Source organism: Alosa sapidissima, chromosome 24 (genome assembly GCF_018492685.1).
Source record: "Alosa sapidissima isolate fAloSap1 chromosome 24, fAloSap1.pri, whole genome shotgun sequence".
NCBI lineage: Eukaryota > Metazoa > Chordata > Actinopteri > Clupeiformes > Clupeidae > Alosa > Alosa sapidissima.
In genome coordinates, this window is record NC_055980.1 from 2,995,001 (window position 1) to 3,011,755 (window position 16,755).

Below are 16,755 nucleotides of genomic sequence, written 5' to 3' on the forward strand. Positions count from 1 at the left end.
TCGCTTCTCTCACTTTATTTCATCCTGCTTTCATTTCGTTTCCTTTATTCCATACACACTGCTCAGTTGCTGTCCCTATGCTGTCGTTCTCTCTCCAGTCATTGTTTATTGAGCAGATACATTTGATACAGTTCTTAGCCTCAGTAGTAGAGGGATCTGAGGCACACAAGCGCTTGTCCTTAGAGCAAACACTCCATTAGCGTGCTCTGCTTACAGAACAAACAGCAAAGACGGAACTGCTGAGTGTGTGTGTGTGTGTGTGTGTGTGTGTGTGTGTGTGTGTGTGTGTGTGTGTGCGCACACGCAATGTGTGTGTGTGTGTGTGTGTGTGTGAGGGTGTGAGGGTGCATTTGTGTATTTGTAATGATTGTACAGTACAGAGAGGTTTGTCCAGAATTCAAAGTGAAGAGGAAAGAAGATCAAACAAAAGATTTCAGGTTGTAGAATGTAGAATGTCAAATGTCAAAAAGAAAGAAAGTGAACATATTTTATTACTTGTAAATAAGTTTTTGTTGTATGTTGTATGTTTTTTTCCTAATGCTATTTCAGTTATTGTATGGCAGTCTATTCCAATATTGGTGTGCAATTACACTTCAGCTGCATCATATGTGACTGTGCTTCCCAGCTTCCCAGCCTAAACATAGCACAAACAAACCCTTCAGACATCTGCATCTGTTCTGTCACCAACATAGAAAAACAAGCTGCATGTTTAATCATTTGAGTGAAAGAACAAAGTGACTACCTGAACAAGAAGGCCTGAGGAGGAAGTGGCAGCGGTCGGTCCTGGCGGCACACACGTCTTGACAGGGGCGGTGGCCGGACACCTCTCTGCTGCTCCATCTGTGTACAGACCAACAAGAGTCGGGCTTAGTGACGCCACGTCCCACCATGACACCATGGCTCCCTCGCTCCCTCCCTCCCTCCCTCCATCCCACACTCTGGCCCTCTGTTGACACCATCAACAGCTGCCGGCTGCTCCCGATGAGTATGGGCCCTGCGTCACCGCGGGCCATCTCGTGGGCAGACACAGCGACATGACAGGTGAGCATTGTGCTGTTGCCATGTCAGCCGAGAGCGACGCCCGGCTGCCTCTCAGATTTCAGTGTCTGGCTGCTGTTACCATGGTGACACAGAGAACTCATGTTGGGACTTTTTTTTTGAGCAAAGGAGAACACAAAGTACTGAGAAAGAAAGAAAGTGAGAAAGGAAGAAGTGGTAGGACAAAGAGGAAAAGCAAAGGAAACAGCCTCTGTTTTGCTTTGTTTTGTGTAGTGATATTAAAAAGGTGGTTTCTTTTGAGGTGACACATTCCTGTAGCTGCAGGGAGAGCAATTCAATTCAATTCAACAAAGCTGACCATAGAACCTCATTTTTCTTTTTAAAAAAAAAACTTTTGCACCAGACAAACTCTCTGTACAATGGTGTTTTGTCCTGCCTCGGTTGGACATCCCTGCAAGGCTGATCATGAGGATGGAGGAAACGAGGAAGCTGGGGAAATGTCACACCAAATGTCTCCGTCAGCGCAGGACGGCTCCAGATGACTGAGTCAGAACCTCTGCTAATCGCAATCACATGAACTGGCACCCTCTCACTGTTTGCCTTTGTCTTTTGCATGCTGAGGATGTTCGCCATTCCTGCAGAGGAAGTGATGAACTCGATTAAAGCTTCTGTTGTTCCTCGCAGAGTCAACAACTAGCCGGTGCCAGCCCTGGCAATGGGCAGAAAGTGCTGGACGAGGATAGCATTGTTTTCCGTACAAATGTGATCGCAGCCAACAGGTTACATTGTGGTGCAGCACTTATACGCGCAAGTGATGACACTACCTTGCTAGGATACATGTCTTCTATTCATGGGATCAGATCCCACTGTGGGACTGACATCACACAAACACAGAGTAATAACACAGAGGTGAAGAAGAGCTGTAAGAGTTGAACAGAGAAAAACAAGCTCTATAATGTGATGTGAATTGCCTGAGAAATTAGCATTGTAAACATGTCATACATTTGTTATCATGAATAAACATATAAAATGAGTCTGACAGAAGTGACGAGACCACTCAGAGGGAATCCTCGTTCTCTCTCCCTGTTAAAAATCACATTTGGAGAGGATGACACGAGGAAGCAGCAAGAGACCTCCGGAACTCCCAGACTTCCCTGGACGATTGTCATGTCTATATGAGATGAGACAGAATTCTATATGTCGACATTTCCCCAACCCCCCCACCCCCCACACACACACACACACACACACACACACAAGATGGAATATCCCGTCTTTGCATATGCCATTCCTTCTGTTTTTGACTGACAATATTGTAGAGCCTGAGGCTTCAGATGAGATGCATAAATGAAAATGGACACAGCTGCCAATCATCTTGCTGAGCAGTGCCACCATAAGAGAGAAGCCTGAGGGTAGCTGTCCTAGTCTGAGGCAGGAGCTGGGGGCTCAATGGCAGTCTGCTGTTCTGAAGACAACATGCAAGACTATGAGCTGCACCTCTCTGAAGGTGTCCTCACCGGAACAAGCTCACTTTTCCATTTACACACGGCTAATTGGGTTCCTCAAGCACTGGAGTAGATACAAATGTACCATCCATATGGTTGCAATTGAAGCATTTGCAGTGTGATAACAACAAAACACATGCATATAGAAATAATTTATGTGTGACTGGCAGGCAAAGATTTCTTTGTCTTTTGCTCTGCTGCCAACTCTTATTTCAATGTCATCCAAAACTACAAGACAAACAGGCGAGCATAAACATAGTTTCAGACTTGCTTAGATACACTCTCAATTAGGAGAGCTTGCTCAGGCTAGAAAAAGCACATAAGCGGCCCTGTGTGTTTAGCATAGCAGTTCTATTAGCGCTTACATAATTGTCACATTATGTGTCACCAGTCTCATCTCAAGAGCATGTCCTTCTGTTGTTTGTCTGGCAACTCTTGGTAAGCATGAAGCCACACAGAATGTCATAAGATCTCAAATTGACTGAGCAACCCCTCTGTTCTCCACACACATGGCAGGGTATCTGGGTCAGAACACACACACACACACACACACACACACACACACACACACACACACACACACATACACATACAAATACAGAGAGAGAGAGAGAGAGAGAGAGAGAGAGAGAAAGAAATGATAGCTGTATGGTGAATATGTGTGAAACCGTGTGTGTGTGTGTGTGTGTGTGTGTGTGTGTGCGTGTGTGCGTGTGTGTGTCTGTGTGTAAAAAACAACATCACCATCAGCATAATAATCAGCATGTAAACCATCAGAAGAGCAGAGGAGAGCACTCAGCCACCACCTGCAGAGAAGAGGCTCGTGTCGGCCATGTCACAACACAGCTAAACAGGAGAGAGAGAGATGAAAGCTCCATGCCAGCTATTTCTACTTTCACCCCCTCTCTCTCCCCACATATTACTCTCTATGTCTGCCTTCCCAAATCTCTCTGCAGAGGAAACTGACAATCAGCGTGGTGCATCTGAGAGCCACTGTGTTATGCATGGGTTTCAGGTAGGAGGGATCTACTAATATACATTTGGGAATGCAAAGCCTGTGTGACCGGCAAACATTCAACGGTGGGAAACATTTTGAAAATGATTTGAGAGATGCACAGGCCATCTGTACAGTACTCTGATGTCTTTGATGCAGCCAAATACTTTACAACCAGATACTTCATGCAAGGCGTTCATACCTCATGCAAATGATAAAAAGAATGCTGGAGATACGTACCCAGGTGTCCGAAGCCGTTTGGCTTGACCACACTTTTAGTGAAGACAGGTGTTATAGGAGGCTTCATCTTCACCTGAATTACAAATGAAGGACACAATGAGACAATTATTCATGATTCTCCTTGCAAATGCAAAGTTGTTGGGTATGATACTGTCTTACATTAATTTTCTTTCCTTTACTTATTTGAGAAGCAGCACCTCAGCAGACACAAGCTGTGTGCCAGAAGGAGGAAATGTAAGCACAGTTACAGGAAAGCTCTGCCTGTCAATTTAGAAAAAGGAGACTTTTTTCCTTTTCAATCTTCAGTTGATTTTGGTTGGCTTGATAATGAAAAATGTACCCCATTGTGTCAAAATAGGAAATCTGAAATGTTTGTGCTCTGCCTGTGAAAAACAACTGAATCGATACCACAAATTCGTCATATTTAAAAGCATATTGCAGGAAGGTAAGGATTGACTCAAAACATGTCTCTTTGTTTTCCTCCTCTTGAGCCTCAAATCAAACCTCATATCCAGTCTGCAGCATTCTCATGGAGAAGGGCCCTCTCATTTGCAACAGTATTTCTCAGTGCAGAGCAGGTCTCAGTGCATTAAGCAAATCCTACAGCACATTGGCTCCATCCAGCACCTGCAACTCATTCTTTCAGCCTCAGACCTGAGTTGTTGGGCCCTACAGCAGGGAGTGCTCTTGAAGGGCCATAAAGCTGTGTGAGGAAGAGCTGGATTCCTGCAGAGTAAGCTGTTCTTCAAGGGGGCTCTGCTCGGACCCTATCTGGTTCCACCATCAGGGGGCTTGACTAATGTCTCATCTCTGTTCCTCTTGTATTGGGTCGGGCAAGGGATCGGTCCATCACACATGATTCAGCCAGAGGTGATAACTCTTTCGCTGTCTGACTCTGCCCAGCCCTCTTTTCTTTCTCTCTCTCTCACTCTCTTCTCTTCTTTCCTCTCTGTCTCTCTCTTTCTCTTTCAGGCTTCAGTAGCACTGCGTGATTGGCTCGGGCCCTCGCTCTGTGAAGACAGAGGTAAATCAGATGGCTGGCTGTCCTTGCGCCTTCATTTTGGAATGAGGATATTGGTCCCAACAGATGCTAGCAGAGGGTTTTGCAAGCACACACACACACACACACACACACACACACACACACACACACACACACACACACACACACACACACACACACACACACCCCACACACACAATCATTCAAGAGTAACAAGGCTGCTGAGAAAATAGCTTTGGGGAAAGAAAAACAATGGTGGCTTTGAGGAGGATCAATTTTGGGACCAGCCATCCCCCTCTTTGCAATTTGTCACATGGGTTAAGGTACTTACAAACAAACAAGAGGCCTGGCAGTTCATCATTCCTTTGTAATGATATTATTGTTGCACATTAATTGTTTACTGAGAGTCAGTATATACTATGCATGAAACAGTAGTGGCACTAATTGTCATTATTTGCGAGTGCTCAGTGATTACAGATGTAAATGATGTTTGAAGTACAAATCAAATCCTTGTACCAATTTATTACTGTTGCAGAAATGACCAGATTGAGAAATATCAGAAATGCAAAGATACTTTCATAGTGCATAGGATGCAGGAAGACAAGCACACCAAGGTATCACCCAAAAGTGGACAAATAGAAGTGTTACCTGGCATGGGGCACTCTGGGTAGCTGTATGAGGTTGATGGGTGTGGCTAGTGGCATTCTCCACCACTAGCCTCCTCTGGATGGGAAGCCAGCCGATCTTGACTGCGGTCAGTGAGCTCATGCTGGTGTACTCGGCCCTGGGTGTCTCTCTGATGCTAACTGTCTCACTGCTGCCAGCTCCATCCGGAGGCCAGAGCGACTCGTCGCTGCCCAGCGGGGTGGCACTCAGGCTGTCTGTGAGGCTTAGTAGCAAGTCCTCACTGTAAAGCGAAGATGGGGAGGCGGTGTGGCGAATGAAGCGCCCCGCTGCCGGTTGGTCGGGAAGTACAGGCATGGACACAGTGCGGTCCGATAGAGGAGGCACTACAGGGACACCAGAGCCACTGGAATAGCCACCAAGACTAGCTCCGACGCCAGCGGCCGAGCTGCGTCTCCTCTGCATCTCCTCCAGCTGCTGCAGCCAACCGTCCATTCCTCTGGCCCCCTCAATGCAGCTCGCTGGTCTGCGGGCATGCTGAGTGCGGGCCGTCTGCTGCCGGTGCGGAGGAAGCCCACTCTCCCTGCTGCCCTCCCCCAGGCCTCCCCAGTGGCTCCACTCCCCGGCCCTCCTCCTCCAGTCTGGGGCTCGGAACAGGTGGTTAGTGGCTGCCAGGTCCTGGCTGGCTCCTGCATGGGGTGTGGATGGCGTTCGGCGGCTGGTGCTGCTCCTGCGGTTGACACTCTCAGATTTCAGTGCCTCCATTATATCAGAGGACACCAGAGCACTCTGCTTGAGGGAGACACGGCTGCCCGGGTAACAGGAAGAGCCACAAATGCATTATCTGAGGAGGCTCAGTAAGATGACAAGAAAAAGGATGACTTGAGTTTGAAACTCAATTGAAATGAGTTTGAATTCAATTTGGAAATACAACATATACACACTGAGGCTGTATATTCAACAGTCTAGCTCTACATATTTCTAAAACTATTTAGAGTGAGCTGTGTAACACATTAGAAAGCTAAGACTGCATTTAAAATATGTTTTAAAGGAACACCAGAAGTTGTATTTACCTTTACCTCCTGATAATCCAAATGTTTCTTTTAAGAGACAAGACCACCAAAATGTACTTTATGGAAGGAATAGGCAACATGGCTCAGGAATCCAGCATTCCTTCCCTGTAATTGTGAAGAGTTACATCTCTATTGCAGAGTTGTGGACTAAGAGAGGTGCCAGTGGTGGTACTGTCTCCAGTCAAGCATGAATACGACTGAGAGCTGCTGCTCCCTGTGAACAAAGGAGTTACAGAGGAGCTGAACATCCAACTGAAAAAGAAAGAAGGCGTGTGTGTGTGTGTGTGTGTGTGTGTGTGTGTGTGTGTGTGTGTTTGTGTGTGTGTGTGTGTGTGTGTGTGTGTGTGTGTGTGTGTGTGTCTGTGTTTGTCTCAAGCCAAGCGGTTTTCTAGCCTTAAGGAAAAAACATGACATTTATTTCATCAGGTTGCTGTATGCTCGGGTTGACCTGAAAATAAATGCAAAGTTTTAAGGTCAAATATGTAATAACATGGGCTCTGTCATCTAAGGGTCATAGGAGAAAAATATGAGTTAGACAAGAGGGAGATGAACGTTCGACTGGATACATATATAAAGCAGAAGCTGAAGAAATTCTATTTTCTTTAAAAATCACACTGTAAGATTGATCAGGATTGCATATGTTAGTTAGCCGTGTTGCTCAGGCAGCCCCTGTGTCATGAGATGCCTTATGGGCCTACATAGCCCAGGCACATCTTGTGCTTGCTGGTAGAGCAGCTGTGCTGGAGTCTCTTTCCAAAAGCATGTGATTCCAGAGACACATGTATAAATGGCGATGCGGGAGGCTGGATAAGTACCTCTGCTTGTTCTTCTCTGCCATGAGGGCAGGCCACATGATGTCCGAAGGCCTCTTATTTGCAAATGGTACAAATAATACGTTGAGAGGACATTGCAAAAGGCAGTGTTGTGCTTGCTGTATAATAAAACATTACTGAATGCTTCCCAATTTTATTACAAAAAGCAAACATCTGAATTGTAATTAGAATAACTTTATATGCCAAATATACGGGAATGTGACATAGTGAATGAGCATGAAAATAATAGAAAAAAGAACAGATTTTTAATCATAAATAAGATGAAAAAGGAAAGAATCACTTGTAGGTAGAATGTTATTTAAGATTGTGAACTGTAGGCTAACATAGTTCACATTTCTGTCTAAAACAATATATAAGGGAAATTCATAACATTTATCACTACTTGTTTGACATATGACCAGTTTCATAATAATAACCCAGATAGTTGGTATTTTACTAGGTCAATAGTAGTAAAATCAGAGGGCAAAACTGTGAGAGATCCATTGAGATCCGTTCAGTCTGTCCACCAGTTTGTGGTCTAATGAATTAAAAAAAGGTTCGGAGCAACAGCGCCCCCTGCTGATGTGTAGAGAAAATGTTATTGGAGGCATGAATCCAACAGGTTCTCCCACACACTATAGGAAATGCATACCGGTATTCACAGTGTTGGTTGATTTAGAATTTCAATCAAAATGTTACCTATACAATTCTTGTTTCAGAATTAACAATGCCAATCTAATTAAAACTATTTGTATATTCATATTTTACTTAATACCTGACAATTTTACAGAATCAGAAACACCTCAACATAAAACAGAAACAAGTGTTGAATAGGCTATGTAAAAGTCAGAAAGATCAGCAGTATAACTAATTATCACCACCACTTAAGATTGGTGCATGGCAAGGCATTAGGTCTGCTGGTGATTTCAGAGATGGACATGACTGGTATAGGCTACACTTTTCTTAACTAATCAGAGCCAAGCATCACATCTTATGAATTGCAATTAAACTCATGAATGTGAGTGTGAATAAACATGAGATTATTGTGTAGGCTACTAATGATGTAGGCTATGGGTTTTGAAGAAGAATGAAGAAGAATGGCAACCAATCCCATCAACTACTTTTCCAAATATGAAAGCATGTCCTAAAGAATCAGACAATTGAGCACTGGGGGCATTTCAAAGTGAGAGAGAGGGGGAGAGAGTGAGCACCAAATTAAAAATGGAATTGTTAATTGCAACCACCATCCAATACATGACAGGAAGAACTGTGGCTTGGCCGCACATTATCCCCTGTGGTGTTTTTTCTTAATTTGATATTTTATGGTGTAATGATTATTAATTGTTCAAGAAAATTATATCCGCAGGGCTTCAGTGTCGTGCATATTAATGTATGTTTGAAGACTAAAAAGAGAAACATCGGACAGAGAGTGGTCTTGAGCCAGGATGTAGTCCTATTACAGCATACTATTACAACATTTAGGACGAGATTATTAGAGTTGCTGTGAAAAGTCGCAAAATATGACGCAGAAATAACAATAGCCTATCCATTCTTCGGCGCTACTGAAAGCAACGAATTTCGTCTGTAGACTTTTTGGGTAGGCTATTGTTGGATGGCTCGTTTGTGAGATTAACACTCCCTGATAGCCCTGTACATAAACAACAATTATGAAGTATGAACAGTTTCACCACGTAACAAAAAATAGCCTATTTTCCTTAATACAGTAGACCTGTGGTAGCCTCCGCTAAAACAACTATGCTACTCATTGTCCCGTCTAAACTTTTCCAACAAGCTGTTTTACGCCGGTCCTCTTGTGACGCCAAATACCACATGACAAAAAAGTTTCTCTATGCTCGCACTCTACCCCCTTGTGGATCATCCAGTTATCGGTGGAAAATGGCGGCTAGAGGTGGAACAGTACATCAACAGTGAAAACAAAAAGTCCAGAGAAAACTGAAGGAGCTTCACTAGACACGACTCAGGCACTGAAAAAGTTCATACATGAGAATGTCTCGCTGGGTGCCCACGAAAAAGGAGAAGTATGGAGTCGGTGAGTAACTTGCAAGCACGGCTGTGAGCTACTCGCTACTTTGCATCCGATTGCACAAGTTTGGGAAGAACGGTGATTATGATATTCTTCCACTGCCCTGTCCCGAGTTTTCCTCATCGTTTGAGAGACCCATCGTTGTTTAAACGTTTCTGAGTTACATTAGTAGTATCAGTGTGCGTGTTCGTGATTTGGATACAGAGATACTACCGCAAGTTTGAATAAATGCAAAGCCCTGGGTCTTCCTTGTCTTTGTAAGCGAACAGTGTGGATTGGGAATTGACAGAGGCGCGCCTAGTTGTAACAGTGTTTCCTGTGTTGCTGGGCCTGCACGGGAATCACTGGAGCTCTGATTATGCCTCTGGACGCCCATGGCTACATCTTGTTGAAAAAATAGTACTGTTTCTGAAACCACAGAAAAGTAAATATAGGCGGTTTTGTAGTAAAAGTGTGCCCGTAGTTCTATCCATTCAGCAGTTTTTTTTTTGCGAGATGTTATTCCAGTCATGCAGTAATCACTTCAGCACTCCCGTAGGCTGTTTAGCATAACGCGTCTGTCAGTATATGGGATTTGATCTCTCCACTGCTCATTTGAAAAATATTATACAAGAAAAGTTTTTCATTTATGTTCCATTTATACTCTCCTCTCTTACCTAGGTAGGCTAAATGAGCATTATAGCTTATTATATTCTAGCCTACATTGACATTTAGGGTCATGAATAGTTTCCACATTATCTTAAACATCATAAACATAACTTAATCTGCATTTTATAACTATTCTCTTTTTAAAAAAAAAACAGTTTAAACCTCTTTTATAGTCTGTTGCATTTGCCTACTGTTATGTAGGCTACTACTGTGGTAGTGAGTTGAAATTGTATGATCAGTTACCAACTAGAACACAAAAGTGTTACAATATGTTGTAGGCAAATCACAAGGTCTGCAGGAGGAAACTTTTGGGAAGACAGTGAATGCACAATACCGTCATTTCCCAACTATTAGCCGCAGCTTATACATTGATTTGGCAAAATTTCTTCAGCTATGAGGTTAATAAACAGGGGGCAGTTAATATGGTTTTGTTTCTTGTAACTTGCATAAAACACTGTCCTGCGGCTTATACACAATGTGGCTAATACACAGGAAATTTCTGTAATAATCATGTATTAGTAATCAACGTAGGACTTTACATACATGACTGGCAGTTTTCTTCTGAACTACATGACTGGTAGTTTTCTTCTGAACTAATGGGAGGCTAAAAACAGTGTGTGTGAAGCCACAGCTCTGCAGATTCTCAGTAGACTAGCAACTAGCGTACTGTTTAAAATAAATGTCTGTTTCCCTTTACACGCTCACTTTCTGCTCTCATACAGACTGCAGGGTTAAATGATGAAATCCACAATATACCACAAGACTTTTGGTTAATAGAAATAGTGCTATAGTCAAGAAACTGCCCCAGGTGGCAAAATGATATCTGCATTTGGATGTTGATCAGCACCACACTGGTCTGCTATCAGCCCACCATCACCTTTACCTTAACTGGGTATGAATATTGTGAATTTCATAAAATCTTAACAGTTTCTGAATTATATCCTTGTTGTCAAACAGATGTTGTTCATGGTACTTGAAGGCTCTAATTGAGATTAAAAAGTATTTGTTAAATTAGATTCTTATGTCACATACGGGTAACATCTTAAATATGTTAATGGTTGGTGAAAACGAATGAAGAGGTAATGAATGAAGAAAATCATTTTTTTAGCAAGTGGCAAAATGGTGGGTTGTAACTCCCTAGTGGGCCCTCCAAAACCCAATGAGCGAAAGACCAATGCAGACTGTTGGATCTGACCCCAGTGGGCCGGCAGTGGTCCATTGGGTCTTTGCTATCTGGGGTGTGGTCTGGATTTACAAATAAAATCAACTCCACTTTATCCCACTGATGCTATGTTTGGCAGCAGACCATTGTGAGAAGTCAGAAAAATGAATTCACTTTTGATATGTGTTTGTATCAAGCATTCCAAAGACATTTTCTCTCTGAGTCTGAGAAACTGTATGAACAAATAGGATTAACTAGAAAGTCTACAGGCATCATCAAATGCAAACATCTGAAGAACAAGGCCCCACAGATTTAGGCCCTGTAGGAACATTTGAATCACTGCAACAGTGTCTGTTCTAATACACACAGCAGTAGCCAACCCAATGAGACATTTATGTCTATTAAGTAAGTCTGGTGGTTGAATTCTCTGATGGCTATAGTCTATTTTTGTGCAACACAAAGGATTGGCCTGGGTCATAGGAGCCTGGCTTCTTGTCGGCTGCAGAGCATTTGCCTGGTCCCAGACCTGTGTTCTACCTGGAAACACTTAGGGCAAATCCCAGACTGGGTGTGATCAGGCCTACAACAGCGTGGGACTTTACCGGGGCCATGGCCGTAGCAACTTGGAAAGAGGAAGTGATTATGTCACACAGGAAATACAGGGGAGACCTGGGCTACCTGCCATGACTAATGCAGACCGATATCCTCCATGTCTGTATAATGATCGCTTGATGGTGATCGAGTCAGAGGTTAAAAAATGAGGCCATTGTGTTTGCCATATCATTTTACTGTCACTGTTCATCTCTCAGCCTATTTTAAAGCCAACCTTGTGGCTTCACTGTCTGAATCAGCCTGGGGTATTTTAAGGAAGTTAAAATAACACAATGGTTTAATGTGTTTGTGGCCCAATTGATGGTGCACCTATAATGATGCTGATAGTGTTGCAACTGACAGAAGTTAAAAATGGCATTATGAAGCTAATCGTAATATGATCTCATATTTGCTTATCGTGTGAGCTGAATCATTTTTGGAGGATTGTCAGAGCTGCATCTAAACAATTGATAAGAGTTCCATCATAGCCTACTTAAAATGCTAATCTGGTTTCACTGTCAGTGAGTAATAACATTGTTTTTCTGTTCAGTGAAAAAGGATGGTTGAAGTAGCTGTTTAAGAATGAAATATGTATGAAATGTTTGGAGGGGTTTTTGCCTTCTGACTGTAGCACTGAGATATGAGAGGAACTCTAAGGAGCGTGGATAAGGAGCTTCTGAGCTAGTGGCCGAGCCTATGTCTTAACATGACCTCATCACCATGAGGCCAGTCCGTAATACCCATCTCCCTGCCTGTCTCAAACCCATGATGTCACTCCTGCTGGTCTGATTGGCCTTGCAGTTGAGGAGCGAGGTCCTGCTAGTGTGAAGAGTAGCATGGCATGATGCATCATCCCTTGTTCTTTGTGACCCGTGATCCTTGTTCATTCAAAGAAGGTGACTGCAATGCATGCCCAAGACAGTTGGGATTGTGAGCTGACTGTGTTGGTGTTTTTTCTTCTGTCTTTTTACAGATCTCAGCTGTTGTTGTGCTTAGTCTTGTCTTTTTTGGTGCACTTGTAGTTTTTATCTTTCATTCAGCTAGAAATGACCGTGTTTCCCCCTAGCAAGTGACACATGCAATTAGACAAACAGTGGTGAAAAACAGCTTCTAGTAATATAGTAATATTTCTGCTCTGCCTAGTTGGCCCTAACTGCACAGCCGACTGCCCGACCCCCCCCCCCCCCCTTTTTTTTTTTGCTCAACAGTGGCCTGACCTGAAAGTAACGAGTGAGATTTATTTGATTGTTTGTGTTGAGGAATCTCTGTACCATGTCCTTGTTCATGTCCTGCATTCCACTGAGGTGCTTAACATGCCTTCAGCACTGCTCTGAGGGCTCCTGGAATGAGACCTGACTGAGGTGAAACGCCCTCAGTGGATTGTCTGCGTGTCATGACATCACATTGTCCTCATTGCAACTTCAAAAAACAGTTAAAAATTGAGATGCCAGACTAAGCAGTGTAGGTGTTGGAGGGGGGTAAGGATGGCGGTGGGTGGTGTGATCACACAGGAACAGTGTAAGGTTTCAAAAGCAAAGGGTGTCATTGTTTTTCTTTTGAGCAGGTTTCCCCTCCGTTGTGTGATGAATGAATTTGCACTCCTTTTGATTGTTGTGTGGAGCGTTTTGTGGTTAAATGGCACTCCATTAGAGCGCCGTGGCTCCTGGAAGAATGGGCTTTTTTGTTGTGTGGTGACTGGAGAGTCGGGGATGAAAGCGTGTGCACAACATCAGCCAGACACACTCTCTGGGTGGCTCTCCTCCTCCGTCGAGACTCCTGAGCAGTATAAACATCTCATTGAATATGCATTTTCTGTATTTTTCTCTCTCTCTCTCTTTCTCTCTTCTCTGTCTGTTTTCCTTTCTGACACTGCCTCCCATGGATTATTCTGTTCATTATTTCAAACTAGGCCAGACACATGTCTGTCTTGAGAAACAGTGCAGATGGTGTGATTAGGGCTCTTGAGTTGTGTACGGCTGAGTATTTTTGTCTGTTGAAAGGCTACTGTGTACTGTGTCCCTTTCCAGGACAGGGGGCAGGCCAGATAAGGAAACAACACTTCCTGTTTCCTTGTTCCCTCCCTCACATGTAGCCTCTGTGCTCCCATCAGGACAATGCTGCAGCAACCCCCCTGCCTAGATGTGCTCCCGGCTTATCATACAACACCCTGTCATTAGAGTCCGAGGGGACCGAGAGGTGCTCAGGGGATTGTCTCAGAAGGATGTGTCGAAGGGATGGCTTTTTTTTCCCCTATCCTGCAGCCTGCGTCTTGGCGTTGGCAGCAGCCGGGAAGAGGGAGTCTGCCACTGTTGCAAATTCCAGCCCCACCCAGGCAGCCCAGGCCGCATCAGGCCCCAGTGCAGACGGCTGGAGCCCCTGTCCCGGCTTTAGCGCTCTAACCCAACGCTGCCCGTAGCCACAAATGAGCTGCTCTTTGTGCTGCTGTGGCATTGAGAGCAATTAAAGGCAGAGTCTGGTGTAATATGATGTGCCGTCGACTTTTTCCAACTGTCTTGTGTTGACGTTTTCACGATTCCGCCAGCGGTGTGTGCCTGCAGTGTTTTTTTTGGGGGGGGGGGAATAATGACTAAAAGTTCTCGACAGTTACAACTCTCTGAGTCACAAGGTTTTTAATTACCGCTGTGTTTTTTGTAGTGGCTCTAAGTTAATGCAGTGCTTTGTTTGTCGTGGTGGAAACTTTAGGCCCATTGGCACTCGCTCCCTGTTTTGTTCTACCCAAAGCAAACAGCACTGGCAAAGGGGAGCCAACTTTGTGATTCCCAGTGATACGCTCGCGCTTGAATATTCTTTTTTTTAGCTCAGAAGCACCTGCTCAAGTTCAGCCATTAGCACGGCGCGTCTCTCTTGTCTCTTTTTGTCTCGCTGCCTTTGCACAAACACGTCTTAACATAACGAGGCACCTGTTCTCATGCACCGACGTAGGAGGAAGGACCTGACAGAGCTGAGGTGACAGGAAAGAAGAAATATAACACACTCAGAGAGTGATCAGAGCGAGGGATAGAGTGATCAGAGAGAGAGAGAGAGAGAGAGAGAGAGAGAGAGAGAGAGAGAGATGGGGAGGAGGGCTACACAAGAAAAGCAACAGGCAGATTGTGTGCAGCGGTGAGAGGTCTACAGTACCTGATCCGCATGAACTGAGTATTTATAACTATAGGGGTGATGAGACGCTGTGTGGAGCCCCCCTCCCGCCACCTAGACCCACGTCTTTGTTGCCTCTCGTCTCTCTCCGTGGTGACAGCCATGGCCACACGAAAACAGTAGGATTATTTTTGGAGTGCTGCATTCTCCCCTAGCACCCCCCTCCATGCTTGTTTATGTCTCTGCACTTAAATTCCAGGAAGTGTCACTTTGTGTCCTGGCTTTTGGCGACATCACCACCTCCTCTTTGCGAAGCAGTCACCCTCACAGCCGGCTCCATTTTTTTCTAGCCAATCAGAGGATGACCACAGGGACCGCTCCCGTGCTGATTCGCTGCAGGTTGCTGTCGTCTGACCCCTCTGCCTCCTTGACATGGTTGCGTGGTTGTTAAGCTGTTGTTGATGTTTCCCACCAGCGGCTAGTTTTCAACAGCCCACATAATAGGGCTGTCAAACAGAAGGCCCTTCTTCCTCTTTTTTTCTCACCTACGTGGTTGCTACTCTGCCAGTGTGAGAGACACAGAAAGTGCACTAAGTTTTGCTGACATCATACTCGACAAAACGGTTTTAACACACTGCCTCAGACACACAGACATCCACACTTGGACATCACACACGCACGCACGCATGCACCTGCGCACGCGCACGCACGCACGCACGCTCACACACACACACATTTACACGCACACACACACACACACACACACAGCACATCTCGCCTCATTGTGTCCCACTGCTCTTTCTCGTAAAAGCCCTCCTCTGACAGTTCTGCCAGCCTTTGTTGTTGTTTGGTCTCGTAATTGAAGAGCATTTTTTCCCCGTACTTGTAATGCCTCTGAGATGTTTTCATTCCAGCCCAACAGGCTTTTAGCTTCCTGCCTGCCTGGCGCTCTCCCCTTTTTCCCTCTCTCTGACAGTCCTTTTCTCTCTCCCTCCACAGCAGCACATTGAGTCTGCCCATTACACAGCTTTTGCCCGTCTTCCCCGAGAAAAACCAATGATGTCCTTCAGTAGGAGTCGGCAGCCACTTTCCTTCCTCTGTGAAGTAGCAAACGGCCAAAAACCTTCCCCGTAAGACAAATGGCAGATGCTTCATTTAATCAGCACTTAATGTAGACCCTCGCCTGCGACTCCCCGCCGCTACAAGCCCTACACCTCCCTTTAAACGCCTCTGTGTGGAAGTTAAAGGCAGAGGGGAAGTTAAGTGACCATGACAAAGTAGTCTCGGCTCTGCGCTTGCCCTTTGGTGAAATGGTCCTGTCTCATGTCATATTTTAATGGTGGCTGCGCAGGGAATAGGGAGATATAAGGATGTTCCTTTTACGGCGCAGACTTCAACTGACATCTGGCAGTCCAGAATGCTCTTACTGTGGGGAAGATGAGACACATCCTCACACAGGTTTGAGGTGCCGTGCTTTATAGAAAATGACAGTTGATAATGTTCTGCTCATGGTGGTGGGGAAGGTGGGGGGGGGGCACAACTATAACATTCTATACCAATTTAATATAAATGACAGTCATGATCATCATCAGAAGAGCAACTGTACATAATTTGAAATAGTTATTTTATCAAATGCACTTAAGTGTATATATTAGCCTGTTTTATATTCCGAAGGCAAGTAAGTAAAGGGTTAATGGATTGCCAAGGCAGCCCAGTTTGGATGAAAGGACATGCAGCAGAAGACAGGGCTCCCAGGAGTCACTCATGCACTCAGATCATCCTAATCATCCTGCCATTGTCTGAGGCTCTGCCTCTTTGGCCTCTCCTTGCCAAGCAGCTGTTTGAAGACCAAAGATGCTCTCCATGTCTCTGTGCATGTCGCTGGTGCGCATGCGCCACTCTTTGACAATGCCATGTCTATTATGTTTATCATCTCGCTCCATCCCAGTCCCCTGCCTTGC

General features: G+C 44.7%; 2 protein-coding genes across 3 annotated transcripts in view; one reads left to right on the forward strand and one right to left on the reverse strand.

The window, feature by feature from the left end:
* c24h10orf90 (chromosome 24 C10orf90 homolog) overlaps positions 1–6,632 on the reverse strand; it is a 19,018-nt gene extending 12,386 nt beyond the window's left edge. The window contains exons 1-4 of one of the 2 annotated variants that reach the window (XM_042083748.1): positions 6,439–6,632; positions 5,390–6,173; positions 3,739–3,811; positions 743–840 (exon numbers count right to left, since the gene is read on the reverse strand). In XM_042083748.1, coding sequence (XP_041939682.1) covers positions 743–840; positions 3,739–3,811; positions 5,390–6,130 — 912 coding nt within the window. In that variant the 5' untranslated portion in view covers positions 6,131–6,173; positions 6,439–6,632. Of the gene's footprint in view, positions 1–742; positions 841–3,738; positions 3,812–5,389; positions 6,219–6,438 lie in introns of both variants that reach the window. The other variant, XM_042083750.1, reaches the window with a different exon arrangement.
* Positions 6,633–9,133: 2,501 nt separating this feature from the next.
* Positions 9,134–16,755, forward strand: part of dock1 (dedicator of cytokinesis 1) — a 216,565-nt gene continuing 208,943 nt past the window's right edge. Inside the window, 1 exon segment of the mRNA XM_042082672.1 lies at positions 9,134–9,300. The gene's annotated coding sequence lies outside the window, so the exon portion shown is untranslated.